General features: G+C 47.8%; 2 protein-coding genes across 10 annotated transcripts in view; one reads left to right on the top strand and one right to left on the bottom strand.

The window, feature by feature from the left end:
• Positions 1-16554, top strand: part of bmp8a (bone morphogenetic protein 8a) — a 165784-nt gene that overhangs the window by 137261 nt on the left and 11969 nt on the right. The gene's annotated exons all lie outside the window — the stretch shown is intronic.
• pou2f2a (POU class 2 homeobox 2a) overlaps positions 1-16554 on the bottom strand; it is a 73465-nt gene that overhangs the window by 13762 nt on the left and 43149 nt on the right. For 8 of the 9 annotated variants that reach the window (XM_079368116.1, XM_079368118.1, XM_079368115.1 and 5 more), the window contains 13 exons: positions 6794-6859; positions 6688-6716; positions 6226-6282; positions 5078-5248; positions 4168-4434; positions 3873-3987; positions 2603-2694; positions 1726-1941; positions 1498-1639; positions 1257-1405; positions 936-1136; positions 807-855; positions 110-257 (listed from right to left, as the gene is read on the bottom strand). In XM_079368116.1, coding sequence (XP_079224242.1) covers positions 110-257; positions 807-855; positions 936-1136; positions 1257-1405; positions 1498-1639; positions 1726-1941; positions 2603-2694; positions 3873-3987; positions 4168-4434; positions 5078-5248; positions 6226-6282; positions 6688-6716; positions 6794-6859 — 1702 coding nt within the window. The remainder of the gene's footprint in view (positions 1-109; positions 258-806; positions 856-935; positions 1137-1256; positions 1406-1497; positions 1640-1725; positions 1942-2602; positions 2695-3872; positions 3988-4167; positions 4435-5077; positions 5249-6225; positions 6283-6687; positions 6717-6793; positions 6860-16554) is intronic. The other variant, XM_079368111.1, reaches the window with a different exon arrangement.

The following is a 16554-nucleotide window of genomic DNA, read 5'->3' on the forward strand; positions in this document are numbered from 1 at the left end:
AATGAGGACAACTGAAGGTCGTTTTCTTCTCTGAACATGAGCTTCCATACACTCAGGTGTGAGCGCTCTGCTCCGTTGTTTTTATTTATAATTGTACATTAACACTCACCCAGTGTTGAGCCCGTGGCTGCCCAGGCTCTGAGGGACGGGGCTGGCTGTGCTGTGAGGGGGCGGAGTCAAAGCAGAAGAGGAGGAGCCCACTGCAGCCGAGCTGACGGGCGTCATGGGGCAGGAGGCTGAAGGAGAGGAGCAGGCAGCTGAGAGGACGAGGAGAAGAAGAAGGAGGAGGTTAACGCCACGTGACGGAGCGGCAGTCTGTCACTGAATAAAGACTCGTGGTGACACAGGTCTCCATCACGGGACACGAGACGCAGCTCTCTCAGTGTCTCCTTTAATCCACTTCAAGAACAGAGTGGGGAGAGAAGTTTGATAGGAGGGTATTAGCCCGGGCTCAACAGGACGATACATCTCCAGCTGTGTTTGTTACCTGTCAGGTCATCTGTCATATCTGTGACGCCTGGGACGGCTCGCTCTGCGGCTGAGCTCTATAAATCACCAGGACGAGTCAGGACTCACGGCGGTAAACAACTCGAGACGCTAACAGTGCTTCCATGTCGCCGTCAACAAAAAACATCATTGTTTCCTGTTTCTCTCTCTCTCGCAGAAATCTTTTTTTTTAAAAATTGATTCTTCAGTGTTTCATCAAACCAGCGACAAAACTCGAGTATCAACTTCTCCAAAATAACGTTGAGATAGTCGAGACAGCGCTCTAACCTTTTTAATTATCTACAGACGAGCAGGCTCACCTGTTGTGCTGAGGCTGGTGGGGACCTGGGACAGACCCTGACTCGATATCTGGAGGAGAGAGAAATCACAATCAGCGCCTCTCACGGTGTCAGACACACAAGAAGCAAAGTAGTGAGAGGTTAGCGCACCATGTGCGGGCTGTAGCACGAGGCTTTGTGCGTCACGACGGGCGAGGTCTGGCTGGCCAGGGGGGGCGGGGTGGTGCTGCTCGAGGGGTTGATGCGTTTCTCTTTCTGCCGGCGGTTGCAGAACCAAACGCGAATCACCTCCTTCTCCATGTTGAGCTGCTCGGCCATGAGCAGGATGTCCTCCGAGGTAGGCTTCGGGTTCTGAGCGGGGACGAGAGAGAGGGAGAGAGAGAGAGAGAGAGAGAGGCACGGTGAGAAAGACAGCGAGACACACACACACACACACACACAGACGCACGTCTTCCGTCACTGATCTCCCACCATGTTGAAGTTGCGCTCTAAGGCCACTCGCACGTTGGTCTCGATGCTGGTGCGTTTCTTCCTGCGTCGGCCGGGTAGACCCTCGATGCCCAACAAGGGCGAGGAGAGAGAGGAGGGGCTGGGCAGCATGCTGTCGACCGCCATGGTCTCTGTCAGAGAGAGTAACGAGAGCGGTGTGAAAATAGAAACTTGACGTGATTGCAAAAGACGAACTGGTGCGTCGTGCGTCGGAGGTTTTTACCTGCGTCACCCAGCCACTTCTCCAGCAGAGGTTTCAGCTTGCACATGTTCTTAAAGCTCAGGTTGAGGGCCTCAAATCGAGAGATGGTGGTCTGGCTGAAATCGTTGCCGTACAGTTTGCCCATCGCCACGCCAACGTCTCCCTGACGGAGACAGAAAGCAAGCGTGAGAAGCCGAGCTGAGACATCTGCCTGTTCAGTAACACGTCCTGCTCCTCGTGTTTTATTACCTGGGTGAATCCCAGCTTAATGCGCCGCTGTTTGAAGGTGCGGGCGAACTGCTCCAGCTCCTCCAGGTCGCTGGGCTCCTCCCCCATGTGAGCCCCGTGACCTCCGGGAGTCAAACCGGACGCCAGTGAGGAGCTGCTGGAGGCCGACGTCGCTCCGACGGACGTCACCACGCTGCTGCCGCCGCTGCTCCCACACACATCGCTGCTCTTCTCCCTCTGACGTGTCAGGAAAACAGAGGAGCCAGTCTCAAGGTTATGACGGGTGTTTCCGAACAAAGACATTCAGTGAATAAAAACCCTGTTTGAACTTTGACCCCAGGAGTCTTGACGAATAATTCAAAGACGTGCAGGAGAAGCGAGCTGTGATTTCAATATCTGGATCCAGGCTTTAACCTTTCGCAGCCCCGGGGTCAGCTGACGCACAGGTACCGCCCCCAACTAATTGAGCCGACATCATGCATGACATCACCTGCTTCACGCCTCATTTACATCCAGCGTCTCTGTGCATAAAATCCATGAGCGAGCAGGCGGTTTGACACGACTTCATCACAGCTTAATGAAAGATCTATAACGGCCCCCCGCCGTGTGTGAGGACGCATCCAGGCGTTATGTTACAGCAGGGAGGAAGGCCGAGGAGACGAGGCGAGACGTTTGACTTGTGTATGCATACACAGCCGTGATTTAAGATTCACGTGGGATTCTGAAACTGCGTCGATGATGCAGAGAACCTGCCGTGGAATACTTTTTGAGTTAAGCATCAAAAACAAAGGAGGCAGAGATCGGTGTCGTCACCTCCTAGATTCAGCATCTACTTCGATTGCATGCATAACACCCCCCCCCCCCCCCCGACCCGTCTCTACACAAACAGATGTTCTACCTGTGCTTGGAGGCCCAGGCGTGGAGGGGTCGTCAGTAGCCCCCCTGGGCTCTGCTGAGGTAGCTGGATCAGATTTGGTGTCGAGAGCAAACCTGTGAAAGGAAGGAGAACCAAGGTTTCCTAAAACTTTTACTCTATTTCAAACAAAAACACAATCTCCATTTTTTTCAAAGATCGATACTGTCGAAACTCAGCGAAGCCTTGAAATAACGACATATCTTAAAGAGAGAGAGAGAGAGAGAGAGAGAGAGAGGGAGAGAGAGAGAGAGAGAGAGAGAGAGAGAGGGAGAGAGAGAGAGAGAGAGAGAGAGAGAGAGAGAGAGAGAGAGAGAGAGAGAGGGAGAGAGAGAGAGAGAGAGAGAGAGGGAGAGAGAGAGAGAGAGAGAGAGAGAGAGAGAACTGTGTGAATGGCACAAATATTTTAGCAACATTTTGAGCAGTTTAAAAAAAAAATGAAAATAAAAAGGTATGCAGGAATTAACTTGGAATTTTTGTAATTAAAAACAAGAACTGAGTGAATACAGAGTGACTGGAACTCGTGTTGCGGTTGCCGTGGTAACAAACGAGGTATCCATACGGTTTGATTTGAACTAGTTTTTTATTTAACGGGACGATGCATTCAAGTGCACGTGATGCTCTTTCCGTCTTTGTCTCCGGCCGGGCTTTTAGGATGTAACACACCTGACGTGACGATGACGACTGCAGCACACACACTGCAGATAAACAGCAGACACAGACAGGTCGACGGACGGTAACCACGGAGACGAGTCAAACACACTTTTGTATTTAAAGCACGACTTCGTGTTCACAGATTTGTCCGAGCTGCTTCGCCTTGTTGTGGAAAGCTTCGGAGTCAGTTCATGTTTTTGTTTCTGATGGCAGCGTCGAATCACATCGACGTTTAAATGACAACCAGAAGCTGAGAGGAACCAATCACGGACGAGAACAGCTCACCGAAGGAAACGATTTTCATTTGTGTAAAAACACAAAGTGAAGACAGGACGTTTCACCGAGAGAGAAGCTGAACACCTTTTACTGTGTGAGATGAAGAAGCTGAACACCTTTTACTGTGTGAGATGAAGAAGCTGAACACCTTTTTACTGTGTGAGATGAAGAAGCTGAACACCTTTTTACTGTGTGAGATGAAGAAGCTGAACACCTTTTTACTGTGTGAGATGAAGAAGCTGATTTATGCACTTTTATAAGATGCAAACTTTTTAACTAAAAACCTACAAAATAAAAGTTTTTTTTTTTTTTTTCCAGTCCTTACCCTGCTGCGGCGGCTGTGCCTGTGCAGGCTGAGACAGGAGGAACTGGGCAGGAGACTGGAGAGGATGACCGGGCATCAGGACCAGCTGCTGGAGCTGCAACAACTGCTGGATGTCCTGCAAACACACACACACACACACACACACACACACGTTTCAGTACACAGCTTCAGTTAATCAAGCTTAAAGGTCATTGGTTCTTCAGAGTGACCGCCAAAATAAAACTTCATGAAAAAAGTGGAAAGCATAAATTATCAAACCGATGCTAAAAGACGCTCTTCATTAACGGGTGAATACCTGGGCAGTGAGCTGGATTGGCTGCGACAGGGTCAGCTGCGGCGGAGGCGGGGCTTGTACTGTTTGCTCCTGTTTGGCTTGCTGCTGCTGCTGCTGGGATTGCGATTGGATCTGCTGCTGCTGCTGCTGGTTGGCTTGCTGCTGCGCTGCTGCATGGGCGGCGTGAGCAGCATGGGCCGCGTTCGACTGCTGAACCGCGGCCGCCAGAAGCTGAGCCTGAGCCTGCTGGAGGAGGAGCTGCTGCTGAGCCGGGAGCAGAGCGGCAAGCTGGACGAAGACGTGGGAGAGATGAAGAGTTAAAAGAATCAAAAACGAGGAGAGGAAGGCGAGACACAAAGAAAGTGAGGGGGGGAAAAAAACAAACAAGTGTCTTCCTCGCATTCCAGGAGCAGAGGTGCAGGCGAAGCTGTTAGCGGACGGTTAAAACATGCCACAGCAAGACGAGCAAGAAAAGCCGTCCTCTTAACTTACACAACATGTAGCTCAGCTATTTAACTCTGAACACCGTCCCTGCTCGCTCCTCACTTCAGCTTCTGCACCTATTGGCATTTCCTTCAGGGCAGGTTTACTCTTACAACTAAATATTCCTTTGTGTTTGACAGAGCGTAAAAAAAACCAGAGGCTTTTATCTCAGAGTTAAAAGAGATCCAAAAATCCAAGATGGACGACAGGCGTCATGGTCGTTATTTTCATTAAATCCCAGAGAATAAAAATCAGCCTAAAGATTTTAATCCTTTCACCAGAGATTGATTGTTCTCAGATGTTAGCTGTCGCTTTATATTTACAAAACACTTTTATACAAAGTCTAGAAAAGAATCAACACGTGCAAAATAAACAAAGGTAATCAGTTACTGTCTGGGCTGTGTGTGTGTGTGTGTGTGTGTGTGTGTGTGTGTGTGTGTTGTCTTACCCCTGCTAGCTGACTGCCAGCCAGCATCAGCTGTGTGTGGTGGTGCTGTTGCTGCTGTTGTTGTTGCTGTTGCTGTTGTTGTTGTTGCTGTTGTTGTTGTTGTTGTTGTTGTTGTTGGGAGGGAAGAGCAACAGTGCTGTGGGTCATCTCAGAGATCTCTTCGTTCTTCACCTGAAGGAGATCGCAGGGCAAATTTAGTCGCAGTAAGTTTCTATTTTAGCCTTTAATGGATGAGACGGCTGACGAGAGACAGGAAGTGCTGCGAGGAGAGACGCAGCAAAGGTCAGAGGTCAGATTCAAACCCGCTGCTATAATATCCACAGCCTTCCTGCACATGCAATCATAAAGTGGAGGTTCACTTTCTGCAGCTCAGCTCTTAAATCAAAGACGGGTACAAGCCGATGTCACGGAGGCAACAAACCGGTTCCTAAACAATCATCGTACTTCATCAGAGCTCCTCTCTCCCTGACTCGGACTTGAACCCGAGCCTCCTCTCACTGCTGACTCACAGGATGACGTGTGTGCCGGTCATCCGTCCAGAAGGATGAGTCAATCGTCCTCGTTTTCAGGGTGTCAGAAATATTCCACAGCCGCTGACCTTTGACCCGCAGCTGTCGTTACCCGCTCACAGCGCCGTCATTACCCATCAATCACCGCTGTGCTGCGCGTCTATCACTCAAACGTCCTTTCTCTTTCTGCCTCCTCCTCTCAGAGCTCGCTGGTCTGACAGGAGAGTCACCTGACGCGTTTATTCGCAGCACATAATCACGTGTGTGCAATACAGGGATGCACAGTGCGTACACATCTGGACGATGCATTTCCATCTCCTTCTGTTGTGCAGAGTTGAAGCGATCGTAACGTAACGTTTCCTTCATCTGGGAAAGAACGCTGCAGGAACTTCATTTGTCAGCAGAGCTGTCAATCATGACGTCACAGCCGCTCCTTTTTGTCACCTCGTAACTTATTCAATCAAACTTCTGAGAAGAGCGAACACTTGGACATAAATCAGCTTTAGGCTCTTTTAATGTCACGTTTAAGTGTGCGTACATTCCCCCCCAAAAAAACGATATGAATGGATTAAAAAAATTGTTGTTAGCTTTTATATGCACGCGCACACACATGCACACACTCGCTGTGAAGCGGCTCACCTTGCTTCCAGCCGGTGTGGGAGACGCGCTGTAAGGGCTGGTTTTCATCAGCTGGACCTGAGGCAAACACACACACACACACACACACACACACACACACACACACACACACACACACACACACACACACACACACACACACACACACACACACACACACACACACACACACACACACACACACACACACACACACACACACACACACACACACACACACACACACACACACACACACACACACACACACACAACGTTCAACAACACGATCCAGCTCTGACAGCTCAGGTGATGAAACTGAAACCAGCTCCACGAGTAAAAGGCCGTCATAGTCTACAACCGCTCTAAGGCTAAAGATGAGCTGGCCGCAGGTTTTAAAGGGACAGTACGCCCGTGTGTTTAATGAGAGTGTGTGAACATGTTTGATATGTCAGGTGATGATTAGAGAAGGATAAAACTCACCTTGTGATCAGGGCTGTTTCTGTCTGAGTCTGAAACACAGAGGGTCACGGTTATTACACTGACTGTGTGTGTGTGTCTGAGTGTGTGTGTGTGTGTGTGTGTGTACCTGAGCTGTCCCCTGGATAGTCAGCCCCAGGCTTCTCCTCCTCTGCTGCTTTAGACATCCTGATATCTGCAGGAAACACACACACACACACACGTCAGAGGCTTGCATGGAAACACAGAGCAGGTAGTTAAGAATCGTGACACACACACACACACACACACACACACACACACACCTTTTCTTCCTGACTGAAAGTGAAGACGGTTCAGTAAATAAATAAACGTTCTGCAATGTGGGTTTTTTTGTTTTTTTATATATTTCTAAATATTTAAACATTGAATTCATAGATTAAATTATTGGTCGCAAATTTTAATTTGAGGACAAAAATAATCTTTTCATGAACAAGTGTCAGAGAAAAAGGAAAAATTTGCCTTATATTGATTTATATTTAATGCACGTTAGTTTGATCTGTTTGCACATTATCTGTATTTTAATCCGGTCATATTTTCCTGCACGCTCTTTGGTCTTCTGTCCGTCCGGGAGGTGAGATGAAAATGTAAAGGAGAAATGTGAGGAGGTGACAGACGCTTTGTGAAACAGCTGCTTGTTAATGTGTGCATGCTGCAAACACATCACAGTCTGTCCACAGAGTTTTACAAACATTCAAGTTTGTGTAAATCTTTATTAAATGATTGAATCACAAGCGTGTGAACCATGTGCTCTGTTGTGTTGGAGCAAGAAAAGAAAAGAAAAGAAAAATCACTTTCATTTCCTGCTGTAAACTTTCCCTGAACTGCAGAAACACGACTCTTTACAAACGTGTCTGTGATCACACTTGACCTTGTATTCTCTGCCTCTCTCCCGCTCGGCTGCCAGTTTCCTTTCAGACGCGCAGGATGCAAACATCGCTGCTAAATGGAACAAGACCCACACTGTGCTCAACTTTAAATACATTTTGAACACGTTAAAATGCGTTGATCCTGAGTAGCTTAGAAAACATAGAGTCAAGTGATAACCCCGGGACTCCATCGAGCTGAAAGCTTGGCTGAAGGAGAAGAAAAGCTCGATGTTCTCGAGCTCAGGTTGGTCCAGGCTTTTTCTTCTGCACTCATATTTTATGACTTTTAAGAAGAACTTCATCCTGTTTTCATTAAGTAGGAAAAATAAAAACACAGAGAAGGCAAAAGTCTAGCAACAAACTAAAGTGATGACTCGGACTTCTCGTCCGGCTCTTTAAATGTAAACTGTATCGACTCCGAGCGCGGGACTGGGATTAAGAATCAGCTTTTCGCCGCACATCTCCGGACTCGCCCTCCGCTGTTTGCGGCGACCTCTGGGACCGCACGAGTAATTGGTCCAAGAGGAGCGAGCTGGAGGAAGTGCTTACCTGAGCACCACACATTACTCAGCACCACAGCCGGCGCCATGTTGGATTAAAGGCGACTACAGCGGCGCTGCGCTCCCGTTAACGCGGGAGACGTGTGTGAGCTCTCTGACTGCACGAGAGGTTCACGTGCCTGCTGGAAGATAATAATCCACGTGCACCTCTTAAAACCAGGACCAGCACTCTGCAGTGATTAGAGCTGAACTCCCTTTTGAGTGTGCGTTCACAAACACACACACTCATGATGAAGTAAGAAGGAGCACTTTGAGACGAGCTTATGAGAACTACAAAAAAACGAGCCTGGTGCTGGTGGGTGGACTCCAGGTTTTTGTGAGACGCGGTACAAATCTGATGAAGAATAAATAATAAAAAGAAGTGTGGAGAGAGAGAGAGAGAGAATTTGAGGTCAAATAGTGCACGACTCAATATCAGAAAAGAGGGAAACTGAAAGGGATAAAATGATATATTTTTTTAATCTTCTGCATTAATTCCTACAAACACACGAGGTGATAAAGTGTGTGCGGACTGTTCTGGGGTCAGTTTGAGCTCTTGGTGCTCAGTGGTTTTATTTATGCTCTCGCACACATTTAAAACAGCCTGAATCATGAAGCTAAAATCAAAAGCCAGGCGTCAAAACTCTTCTCCAGTCCCCTTCGTGCACGTTGGGCTGCAGTTACACTGAATGACCAGATGGTGGCAGCACCCTACTGGGAATGCTCAGCCATGACTTTGAACGTGCGCGCAGTTCGAAGCGCTTCATCACACGGGGAAGTCAGAAGAAGACAATCTGAATCATGATTTAGTCTGAGAGTGAAATAAAACCCGGAAGAGAAGAAACAGTTCAGTGTGAAGACGCCTCGAGGAACATTTAACAATGATTGCACTCTTAACAACTTTCATTAGAATAAAAACTGAAATCTGGACAGGTAGTTTTAAATACTGAGCTGCATGTTACACACACACACACACACACACACACACACACACACACATTCACTGAGCCTGCAGCTGAACCTTTCGACCAACTGGAGCTGCAGCCATCACTCATACATGTCTGTCTCTCCTGTGCTGCTGCTGCTGCAGCTGCTCTTATACAGACTAAGTGTTGATGCTGACACGACGACTCGGCTGTCAGCGGAGGTGGAAACACAGGTCCGGATTTTAAATCAAGAACATTTCTAAATTCAAACTTCTGGAAGATGCAAACGACGAAAACACTGAATCTGTTTCATTCAAAGATGAGGCTAACTGTAACTCACCCCACCTCTCTCTCTCTCTCTCTCACACACACACACACACACACACACACACACACACACACACACACACACACACACACACACACACACACACACACACACACACACACACTCAGCATATGAAGGGAGAAGCCCCATAAAATCATTCTATCATCTCACCCCCCCCTTCTCTCCCCTTCCCCATAACTGCCCCTAACCCCTCCGGCCATGGGGCCTTTCAACCCCCCCTTCATCCATCCACCCCACCACCTCGTACCACTCACAACAAACCAAACACTAAAAGCCCTGAATGTTACAGATGTGCCCCCCCCCCCCCCCCCTTTACTCATCCTATCAGTGCTAATAACAGACAGACAGACAGAGAGAGAGAGAGAGAGAGAGAGAGAGAGAGAGAGAGAGAGAGAGAGAGAGAGAGAGAGAGAGGCCACTGGGCAGATGATGCATCTGTCTTCTGGGTTGACTTGGCCAGCCGGCTTGCCTGTGTGTCTGTGTGTGTGTGTGTGTGTGTGTGTGTGTGTGTGTGTTGGATGGGGCTGCAGGGTCACTGTCAGGGAATTAGAAAAGCGGGAATAAGAGAGAGAGAGAGAGAGAGAGAGGGAGAGAGAGAGAGAGAGGGGAGGGTGGAGTAAAAAGGGGATCCGATGGCTGGAGGGGGTCCTAAACCTGCCCCCCCCCCCCCTTTTTATGCCCACCCACCCCACCTCGGTCACGCCTGTCAGGGGCCGGTGACAGACGGCGCGTGGGTCTGTGTGTGTGTGTGTGTGTGTGTGTGTGTGTGTTTGAGGGGGGTTGCCCTGCTGCTGTTTGGCGTGTGGATGTCAGAGGTCAGGCACATGGTCCCAGCCACCTCGTGCCTCGCTGCGACACACACACACACACACACACACACACACAAGCTGCCTGCCTCTCCACCTGTCCCCTGTCACATTCACTACCACACACACACACACACACACACACACACACACACACACACAGACAGCGCCAAGGAGCCGATCTGCTGCTGCTGTGACGTAAAGAGATGATATAAAAAATATAAATCTTTAGTTTATTTAACGTTAAATCAATAAATTGTATTTTTTTATGTCATTGTCTATAATTTGTATTTTTTATATTAAAATATATATAAAAAATTAAAAGTTTTTCCCAAACGTATCGTTACACATAAAGTCACATAGAAAAGATAAGGAGCGAATCAGTCAGGGCAAAAAGACCGTTGATTAAAAATAAAATGTAAACGACAAACAGCAAACTTTAAAAGTGTCGTATTCTCAGTGTTTATACATCTGAGAAAAAAAACAACAGCGTGTCATGATGAAGAGCATCACACAGGAGGAAACACGCTGCGCTGCCTTCATGCTTTACGTCGCCGCATAATGAGCGCCAAACAAACATTAGGCCGCCCGCTGTGCTAACGTTAGCTCATATCCTGCATCCGAGGCTAAACGGCCTCGCAGCCTTTTGAATGTCGAGGCTTTGAACCTCACATTAGTACATAATAACATGTGTGTTTGTTTATGTGTGTTGCTATGGTTACAATGCTGCGCTGTTGTTCTTCTGTGCATTGTTGTTTTGTTGTCATTTTTGGAGATCATGCTGACCCGTGTTGGGAAAACAGCTGCTGCTATGCAACAGGTCGGAGGATCTGAATAAAAAACAAACGAGTTTTATTTAAACCACAGAAGAAGAAGGAAAAAAAAGAGATTTAAAGTCTGAACGTTGAGGCTGCCTCCTCACACGTCATCAATTTAAGGTCGCCACAAAACCTGAATTTTAAACTTAAAGAACGCGCTTTCGATATCGAGCCGTCTGTTACCATGGCAACAAACTACAAAAATTCCCAAAACACCCGACGTTTGATCCACTTCCTGTTCTAAGACTCCGGTAAAAAATGCAAGGTAGGTAACTCAAGTATTTCAGCGTCAACATGCGATTCAGACAGCAATGATTGAAGATGTCGTTTTACAAGCGTCTGTAGTTTTCAACTGTAAAAAATCAGACGCTGTTTTCTCCCAAAAAAAAAATTAAAATTAAAATAAAAATCACGTGATGAAGTATTAAAGCACTGAAAACTTTGACAGCCTAAACTAGCATCATTAATGTGAAGACACCAGCGATGTCTTTTCTACATCATAAAAACTGAGGGTTTGTTTTTTCGTATTTTTCCCTCGTTAGCTTGGACAGCTGGGGAGCGAGCGCGGCCGAGGTCAGATTCGAACCCAGGGCCGCTGTCACGAGGACTAAAGCCTCTGTACGCAGGGCACACGACTGCACCGCTCTCCTCACACCTCCCAGTCCGGATCCTGATCCTGATCCATGATTCACACTCGTATGACTCGAACCTCTCTTGCTCAGCGTTGGTGCAAACATTCAGACGGTAAAGAAAGCTAGCACGTAGCCTGTGTCCTCCCTCACTTTGTCCCTCACCTCCAACTGCTCCTTCTCCTCCACTTGGTCCCTTTCCTGATTTATCCTCGTCTCCTCCTCTCTCAGCTGTAATGTGACCGTGTCTCTTGAACTTCTCTCTAACCTTCCCCTCTCCTCCATCTCAACCTCCTCTACCCGTTTCTCGCTCTTTATTCTCTCTCTCTCTCTCCTCACATCACATCTTCACCTTCTTGGGGTTTTTTTCTCCTCTCTCTTTTAAACCTTGGCAGAGATGATTCTTGTGCAGTACTGTGACAGTCTGAGGACTTGAAGGAGAAGAGTCGTGGTTTTAAAGGAGGCGCTCACACATGACTCGGCTACGTGGGGCGTCAAACTATCACGGTCCTGCACTCGTCTCTCGTGAGACAACGTCTCCGTCCCTCTGAACCGTCGTCAGGTCTCAAAGGATCCGTTCAAACACAACAAAGAGAAACTAACCTCCTGAACCTGAACCTGGTTTCAATGAGTCGAGACAACTAGTTTTAGATTTATGACCTTTACAGGTGGAGTTTATGTTAAAGCCTATTTAAACATGTCAACATGTGATTTTCCAGAAAGTCAGAATTTTGTGTCATTCGAGTTCATTTTTTGCGACTTTCCTCGACATATGAGCCTCCGTTCGTCTTCCTTCTGGCTTTTCTTATTGCGTCAGTCTGATGTTACTTTGTAAGATTAAATGTTTGGATACCTAAAGCTGTAATTTGTCTCTTTCTGACTCTGTGTCCCCCCCCCTCCCCCTCCCCCCCTCCTCCCTCCTTCAGTAGTGGTCAGCCGCAGCGGTCATGGCACCACTGGACAGCGCTCTGCTAACACAGGACACACAGACCCGTTGCCAGGCAACAGCAATGAAAGATCACTGTGTGCGCGTGTGTGCACATTTAAGTGTGTGTGTGTGTGTGTGTGTACGTCTCACATGTTTGTGTGTGTACCTGCGAGAGTGTTAATCATTAAAAATAAACATGTTTCCTGGGCTGTAGCTGCAGCTCTGGTGCGAGGCAAACAAAGTGCTGCATGCTAATGTCTGCACTGATGTTTACACTCTCACCAGCAGCATTAAAGGATTAGTCTGGATGTTTTTTTTCTCTTTCAGGTCATATTCACACATTAACGCCACCTGATTTAAAAAAAAAAAAAAAAAAAAGGTGAAACCATGACGACATTAAATGACGTAAAAATGAACAGATGTGTCACTTTTAAAGCTTTTAATGCCTCCCGAACAAAAGAGAGATAAATAAAGATGCTGGAGCAGAGAACATGTTGGTCTTTATAAAACTGTTCTCCGTGTTTTTCTGTAGGAATACAAACCACTTCCTGGCCAAATATCTTCAGGACACACACATTTCAGTACACCCACGCAGGTCTACACACGCTGATGTGTAAGATAATACTCACGCTGAGGAGTCGATACTCTTCATAAGTGACTCGTTTCATGCATCTACAGTATTCACAGAGGACGCTGCTTTGTAGCCGCCTCTCCAGAGTGAATGAGTAACACAGTGTTGGTTCTTTGGTGATTTGTGTTCCAGTGTTTGTATGAGTTTTATGCACACGTTGTACTTATGTGTGTGTGTGTGGGTGTGTGTGTGTGTGAGTCAGACACACGGAGTGATTATACGTGTGTGTGTTAGTATGTGTGCAGCTTATGAGAATGTGCACGAAGGCGAGCGCTTTCCGAATATGTCTCTAGAGTGTTTATTATATCCGATACAGTACCTCTTTCTCGCACCACATATTTCTGTGCCGATCGATTCTTCTGACTCCCGACAAGACAATAATCGCACCTCCCTCCCTCTCTCCTTCGCTCCACCATTATTACTGCCCTCCCCGAGGAGCACGACGCACGGATGGAGGGATGGAAACCGAGAAATAAAGCCAGGAAGGACAAGGGGGGGAAAGGAGGAAACGGACACTGTGTGTTACCTCCTTTTCAAAAAAATAAATAAAATAAAAATCCCTTCGCCGGGGTGTAAAAAAAAAAAAAAAAAATGGAGGAGAAAATGAGTTTATTAGGAGAGGAAGGATGCTGGAAGAAATGAAAACAATGAGCAGATGCTTAACATTACTGGGAGATAATGGTGGACGCTGGGAGACGTGACTGAGGCGGTTTCAAAGGGAGACAACGCAGGATGAAGGAGGCAGGAAATGGCAGGAGACGGGAGGAAGGCTGGTGATGGGACAGTGGGGGAAGACACATGAGAGGAGGGGGCAAAAGCAAATGAGGAGAGGAAATGGAAAATGAATACAGTAGGAAATGACAAACAGGCAACAAAAACAACAACAAAAATTAGGGATCGGGAGGTAATGGTTGACGGTGGGAAAAATAACGAGGTGTGCCGAAGAGGAGAGTTAGAGGGGGAGGAAAAGTGGAAATGTGGGAAGTGAGTGAAAAGATGAGTGGAGGGATGCTCGGCCAGAAAGAGAGAGAGAGAGAGAGAGAGAGAGAGAGAGAGGAAATAAATGAGGAAAAAAAGGACAAAGACAAAAACAAGTAAAATTTACAACAATGACCGCTAAGAAAGAGAGAGAGAGAAAAAAAAAGTGAAGACAAATAGTGTAAAAAGAGAGACGGGATGAAGCAGGAGAGGAGAGAGAGATAAAATGAGTCCACTGCAGTGTGACAGAGCGTCCTCACAGGAAGGAGAAGCTTGTGACAATTTGGACTAACAAAGACACACAGCCTAGCCTTGATGGGCTGTGTGAGTGATTGGATGAGGGAGGGGAGGGAAGGGGAGGGAGGGGGGGGCAGATTGTGAGCCAGAGTCAATGACAAAATGAACGGACAGAGTGGACAGAGAGATGACCGAAAAATGAGACAGGGGCGATGGGAGAAGGAGGTTTCACACAGAGAAGAAAAAGAAAAACCCCAAAACGGATGAAAACCTGCGAGACAGGCGGCGGCGAGCATCGTGACATCTAACCCGTCCAATAATACCTCCTGCTCTTATCAAATGAGAGGCTACATATTCAGACAGATTCTGTAAAAAAAAAAAAAAAAAAAAAAAAAAGGGTCTGAACTGTGTGTGCCACATTTTTCTCTTAAAATTGGCCAAAAATGAAAAAGTGAAATGAAGACAAATAGAGACAGTGTGTGTGGAGTCGGATTCCTTTGGGACTAATTCTGACTCTGAATCCTGCAGCCTCCTTCCCAGCTTGACCGCCACGTTTATTCAAAGAGGGGAGGGGGTGGCTGTAAGGATCTCATAAGTCCAGAGAAGGCAGAATTTTCTCCACCCGAAGAAGATCCTATTATCCTTCAATTTGGAGTTATGAGGTTGTCGTGTGACCGCAGGGATATTTATGCTCAGATCCCCCCCCCCCCCCCCCCCCGTTACAGCACGCCGTGCCCTCCCGTCTCAAGCTTCCTCTCTGCTTTTTGTTTGTTTGTTTGTTTTTTGTGTTTAAACACGTCTCAGTCTGATGGAGGAGATCTTGAACCTTGTGCAGAGGTGGAAGAAAACACCTTCACGGCTCCACAAGTGCCGACGAATCGACCCGACCGACGGACGGACGGACGAAAGCAGCCGAGCAGCTTCCTCCTGCGGGCCGCCCGGCCTCCTGCGGACGCTCGGTGATCTATGGGGCCGCGCTGTGCGCCGTTACACGGTTAGGTTTACAGGTTTATCGATTGGACCCGACTTAAATTGGCTCCCAATTAAACAGAGCGCTTATTTGACCTCTTTAGCCCTTCCTGTCCTCTCCTTTCCTGTCCCGCCCCGCCACCTCTGTCCTCCTCTCCATCCTCACATCCATCTCTCGCTCAGCGTAATACCCTCCACTCCCTTCCCCCACCTCCGTCGACAGCCGTCACCCCATCCCCATCCTCTGTTACAGCCCCCCCCCACCCACACACCGCCCCCCCCCTTCAATTTAAACCCCTTACTCTGTATCCCTCTGCAGCTTTTCTGCTATCCTCTCACCTTTCTCTCCTCACCTGATCTCTCCGACTCTCTTCTCTCGGCCGACCCATCAATCTCTCCCCTTAAATAACAACGATGAAATTATTAAGTGTATTTATTCAAACAGCATTAATTATAAAATACAGGCAGCTTGTCAGTCTGTTCGCTTTGGCTGAGGCCGCCGCGAGCAAGACGAGGAGAGAGAAGGCGAAGAAGAAGAAGAAGAAGAAGAAGAATTTATGGCGAGGAGATGTTTGGAGGGGAAGGACGAGGTGGTTTGTGGTTAGAGATGGAAAAGGACGAGAGGAGGAGAAGACGAAGAAGAAGAAGGGAGGTGAAAAAAAGGGTGGTTAGGAAATTGGTGTGGCTAGCGGAACAGCTCCCCCCCCCCCCCTCCCTCTCCACCACCCCATCCCTCCCCCTCTTGCCTTCCCCGCTCTGCTTTGTATTCTGCGGAGATGACAGGGGGAAAGCTTTATTGCTCTGAGTTTGTATCGATCGGGGCCCCTCAGAGGGGGGAGCCGGACCCGCGCACACTGGAGGCCCTTTTGCAGAAGCCACTGACTGCTGCCTACAGCCCCCCTCTCTCCCCCCCCCCCCCCCCCCCAACCCGCTCCCACTACAACCCACCCTCCTCCATTATCCTTTCTTTTTCTCCTGCTTTTTTTCAAAATGCTTTTCTTTTTTTTCTTTTTTTTGCAAGATTTAGAGAGAGAGAGAGAGAGAGAGAGAGAGAGAGAGAGAGAGAGAGAGAGAGAGAGAGAGAGAGAGAGAGAGAGAGAGAGAGAGAGAGAGAGAGAGAGAGAGAGAGAGAGAGAGAGAGAGAGAGAGAGAGAGAGAGAGAGAGAGAGAGAG

Source organism: Symphodus melops, assembly GCF_947650265.1.
Source record: "Symphodus melops genome assembly, chromosome: 18".
Classification (NCBI taxonomy): Eukaryota; Metazoa; Chordata; class Actinopteri; order Labriformes; family Labridae; genus Symphodus; species Symphodus melops.